Here is a 4,872-nt window from a genome sequence, read left to right as displayed (position 1 = left end):
ACTATATATATACATATATATATATATATATGTGTGTGTGTGTGTGTGTGTGTGTGTGTGTGTGTGTGTGTGTTGTGTGTGTTGCAACATTTGCATATGTATATTTTATATACACATACGTCATACATTGTAACATTTATTTGTAGGTAGAACTTCTTTATGCAGCAAAAGAAAAAAATATAATTGTTTGTTTGGGAAAAAATTCCGAGCAAACCTTTCTTTCTATAAAATTGATTCAAGAGTTTGCTACTAACAATAGAAGGTAATGAAATGTTTCCATTTCAACAAACTCTATTGAGTTATTTTCCAAGAATAGTAACAAAAACATTAAATATGAATAAGCCCATAGCTTTATATAAAGTATCTCAAGTATGTTTATTAAATTTAATACATATTTAGTTATAAATACTCAAATCAAATATTAATTACAATATTTATTAAATATATTTGAATCTATTTTTTTCCTTGCATAGATTAGTAAGTAATGGTGGAAAACGAGCGATATATATATTAAATGACAAAGACAAATGTACAATAATAGGAACTTATATAAAGCAATTAACAGATCTGAAAGTATTAGCATGTGATCCTGGTATACTTGAGGGATTTGACAAAAGTTTTGAAAGTTCCCACGTAAGAAAAAATTATTTACTGTGTATTTGTTGTTAAAAAAAATTTATTACAAGTATTTTTTTATTATACATTTAATTTTACACACATTTGTAGGTATTAGTCGGAACATCAAAAGTCTATGCACAATTAATATCAGAAAGCAAACTTTTACCATGTCACATAAATCTAGTCATAGTAGATGAGTGCCATAAGTCTATTGAAGATAGCAATTTAAAGTTTATCCTGCAAACTTTTCTATTGTGCAACAATGTTCCTAGAATAATTGGGTTAGCGGTACCAGTGTTTAATTTGACACAAGAACCTGGAAGATTAGGCTTAGAGATAGAAAAAGTAGAGGCTGCTTTCCAGTGTGAAGTAGAAACCGCTAATGATATTCTTTCAATAATACGGTAAGTTTAATAACTTTCTGATAATGTCCTTTTGCTGACAAACTAATAATGTAAGAATTATTTGTATATGCAGTTATAGCCCAAAACCAAGAGAATATGTTGTGGAGTATGATAAAGGAGAAAAGAAAGACTTGTATAATACGCTTAAAAGTTGTGTGTCACATGCAATTGAATTTTTATGTGATCATCGGTATGATCCAATGGAAATTTATACTGAAGAATTTTATGAGGATATTCAAAAAATTCCTGATCCCATACAAAAGCCCTTTGAGATGATGCAAGATTTTTTGCATATATTAGAAACTCTTGGACCATGGTGTGCCGATCGTGCTGCTTTAACATTGTTATTTTTAACGGAAAAGTTGAAGATCAAAACTCCTTACGAGAGACATTATCTTTTATTAAATATGATAACATCTGTTTTTATAAAAATTCGGTAAGTATTGTAATAACGATATTGACATCTATGTGCTAAATGCAGTTAGGGAGTTTAAGATATTGTATAATTTTGTGCGTATGTGTACACATACACGAAAATTATGATCTTTTTACAGTGCCCTTTGTGATAATGAATTTCAACATTTGTCTGAGAAAGAAAGGATATATCAATATAGTACTCCAAAAGTTCATCGATTATTGCAAATCTTAAAAATTTACACTCCTTTTTATACTAAAGAGATTACCACTCCAGAGAAAAAGGCAAGTGCTGGTAAGAATCTTTTCCAATTTATAAGATATACGTGAAGAGCATACAATAATATATTTGTGTACTTTTAATGTATATTTATAAAAATACATTACATTTTTCTCAGATATTAATTCAAAAAATTGTATCACAAAAAGTGACAAAAATATTTCTTTCTCGAGAACTCAGGAAAAACCTATGCAGTTGAAAAAGTTAGGAGGTAATTGGAGATCTAACGATGACAATTACAAAAAAACGTTCAAATTGCAACGTTACTCCTGCAGTGGTACAGATCCCGATCTGCTTTGTGGAGTGATTTTTGTGGATAAGGGATTTACAGCTAAAATTTTATTTTATCTATTAAGCGTATGTATATAAATCTCAGTATTACAAATCTCAAATTATCAACGGAATTTTTTTTATTACAAATTATCAACAATTTTTTAATATTAATTTCCTTTAATATTAATTTCCTTATAGGAAATATGTAAACATGACGAAGATTTGCACTTTTTATCACCTCTTTATACAATTGAAAGAAATACTGATGACGTTGGTTATTCGAGAGATCTAGAAATGGGACATAGGAAGCAGGAAGAAGTCTTAAAACGGTTTAGAATTCATGAGTGCAACTTATTGATTGCAACTTCAATCTTGGAAGAAGGTTTGTAAATATTTTTTTATCATATTTTTTTTTTTAATTGGGTTTTACTTCAAAGATTTATAGATTCAGGATCTAAGAACAAAAAAAAGAAGTTTCTATGAATGTATGTTTGATTTTGTATTTTTAATTAACGTTTTTTATTTGTATATTTTTATGATACATTTTATAATCTCCTTTTTTTTGTATTTGCACTCTATACACTTTTTTAAAGAACCATCTACCGTGATTTGATAGAGAGATGATCATTTTCTTACATGTTCTAAAGGCATTGATATTCCAAAATGCAATTTTGTAATGAGGTATGACTTTCCGAAGAATTATCAGTCATATATACAATGCAAAAGTAGAGCAAGAGCCATGGATGCCTTGCATGTATTATTGGTGCCACAAGAAGCATCTAAAGAATTTATATGGCAGTTGGCTCAATATCAATATATAGAAAAGGTATAACTTATAAAATTCATTTATAATTTCCTTATAAAATTTCAATAAAATTTCAGTGTTTTGTAAGGTTCTTATTATCTCTCGACGCAATTACATCGAATAAGACATTTTAAGACCATAGCAAGGAAATATATAAATTTTTTCTTGTTATAATATGTATGGAAGTAAAATTTGCTTGTTTTTTATATTCATTTGCATTTAATAGCACAGATTGATAAAATATTCCCTTTTTTCTTATTATCTTGCATTGAGATATTTACATAATAATATCAACTATAATTAATAGTATAATTAAACTACATTGTATTTTACATTTCTAAGGGACTTATTCTGTAACTCTTAACGACTGTAATGTTACAGTTACAATCGTTAAAAGTTACAGAATAGATCCCTAAACTTTGTTCTTTCTTTGAATGAACATACATACATATCTCATAACAATCAATATGTTTGACAATAGACAGTTTAAAATTATTTTTTAATCTACAAAGAGAGTTTCAATGTTATGAATATATATTATTCACTGACATTATCCGTGATGGCATGCGAAAAAGAAAAGAAAAATTTATTTTGGTGTGTAATGCAGGATTTCTTGCATCTGCTATCGCAATTCATAGTATGGCTGAAGTGAGAAAAAAGGGGAATTTTAATTCGTATTCGGACTTATCTTTCCAAATTGTAGTATTGCATACGTTTTATTTGATTTATTCATCAAATTTAGTGCGTACCAGTTTTATTATCAACCTTTAATGTGGTTCATTATCTGCGCCAACCTCAGTCGAAAATTGTAATGGAAGAGCATCAATCTATTTTGTAGACTTTATTATTAAAATGTTCTAATAAAGAGCTGACTGAAGACGAAGAGAATGAAGCAGATATGTACGCTGCAATGATACCACATTACAAACCACTTGATGGTGATGATGCTCCTAAAGTAACTTTTAATTCTGCCATTTCGCTAGTTAATAGGTAACGTTTAATTAGTTAATAGGTAATGTAATGTTTCATATTATTAATATACTTATAGTGAAAAGTTGTACGAGTACAGTATCATCGCATTATTCAAAAAGTTTAATTGGTAATAAGTACGTGTTTTAAATCATGCAGGTATTGTGCAAAATTACCTAGCGATACTTTTACGAGATTAACACCAGAGTGGCGTATTAAAACAGTGAATATTCATGATATAGTGATGTATATCTGTTTTCTACGACTTCCCATAAATTCACCGTTGAAATATGTAATTACGGTAAATATTTACACATATATGTATAAATATAATAAGAAATAAGAAATATTATAGCATTAGATATTTTTTAACCATAGTTTATTTGATTGTCTCAGAAATGATTTTTATTTAGTGGAAATATCAAGCAATAAATCATATTGCTTTAATTTTTAATGTCGTGTAGTGTTTAACTAATATTATAATTTTTATTAATAACTAATATTATAATTTTTGTAATTTTGAATTAAAATTGTATTAAAACATGATTTGGTAATTTAAGTAAAGTATATATATAGATTGTATTGTATATTTTTTTTTACTAAACTTAGTCTGGTAAAAGTTCCTTCATTTTAATCTCTATTTATGTTTTTGGATAATGTCTTGCGATATTTTTTATTGAAAAAAAAAAATTTTGCTTTGTGATCGAGAAACATACATGGCAAAAAAAATCATCCAATAGTTTCGGGAAATGCTTCTATATGTAATTGTTCGTATTGTAATTTATAATATATCATGGCTTTTTTCTTATTGTGCCTTAGTCATATCCAATGCCGAATAGAGCGATGGCTAGACGTATGGCTGCTTTGCAAATGTGCATCGATCTACATCGAGAAAACGAGATAGATGATAATTTGTTACCTATTGGAAAGGAAAATTTTAAAGCCAAACCTGAAGATGCAGAGGTACCTGCTTTGCCAGATGAAAGCAGAGCTGATTTTTCAGAAGCTAGACCAGGGACGACAAAACGGAGACAATATTATTATAAAAGGTCTATCTATTTTTTCTTTAAAATGTATTCTTATACAGTTGAACAATAGTTAGTTGAACA

The 4,872-nt window shown here is 28.1% G+C and overlaps 1 protein-coding gene across 1 annotated transcript in view; it reads left to right on the top strand.

Annotated features, from left to right (window-relative positions):
* The window catches only part of LOC105618176 (endoribonuclease Dcr-1), a 13,150-nt gene that overhangs the window by 687 nt on the left and 7,591 nt on the right, over positions 1-4,872 (top strand). The window contains exons 2-12 of the mRNA XM_012199717.1: positions 147-262; positions 474-633; positions 727-1,022; positions 1,096-1,458; positions 1,577-1,731; positions 1,835-2,073; positions 2,188-2,371; positions 2,637-2,815; positions 3,633-3,784; positions 3,923-4,064; positions 4,583-4,811. Of these exons, the coding sequence (XP_012055107.1) occupies positions 147-262; positions 474-633; positions 727-1,022; positions 1,096-1,458; positions 1,577-1,731; positions 1,835-2,073; positions 2,188-2,371; positions 2,637-2,815; positions 3,633-3,784; positions 3,923-4,064; positions 4,583-4,811 (2,215 nt within the window). The remainder of the gene's footprint in view (positions 1-146; positions 263-473; positions 634-726; positions 1,023-1,095; positions 1,459-1,576; positions 1,732-1,834; positions 2,074-2,187; positions 2,372-2,636; positions 2,816-3,632; positions 3,785-3,922; positions 4,065-4,582; positions 4,812-4,872) is intronic.

Source organism: Atta cephalotes (assembly GCF_000143395.1).
Source record: "Atta cephalotes unplaced genomic scaffold scaffold00016, whole genome shotgun sequence".
Lineage (NCBI taxonomy): Eukaryota > Metazoa > Arthropoda > Insecta > Hymenoptera > Formicidae > Atta > Atta cephalotes.
This window is presented reverse-complemented; position numbering and strand designations above follow the sequence as displayed.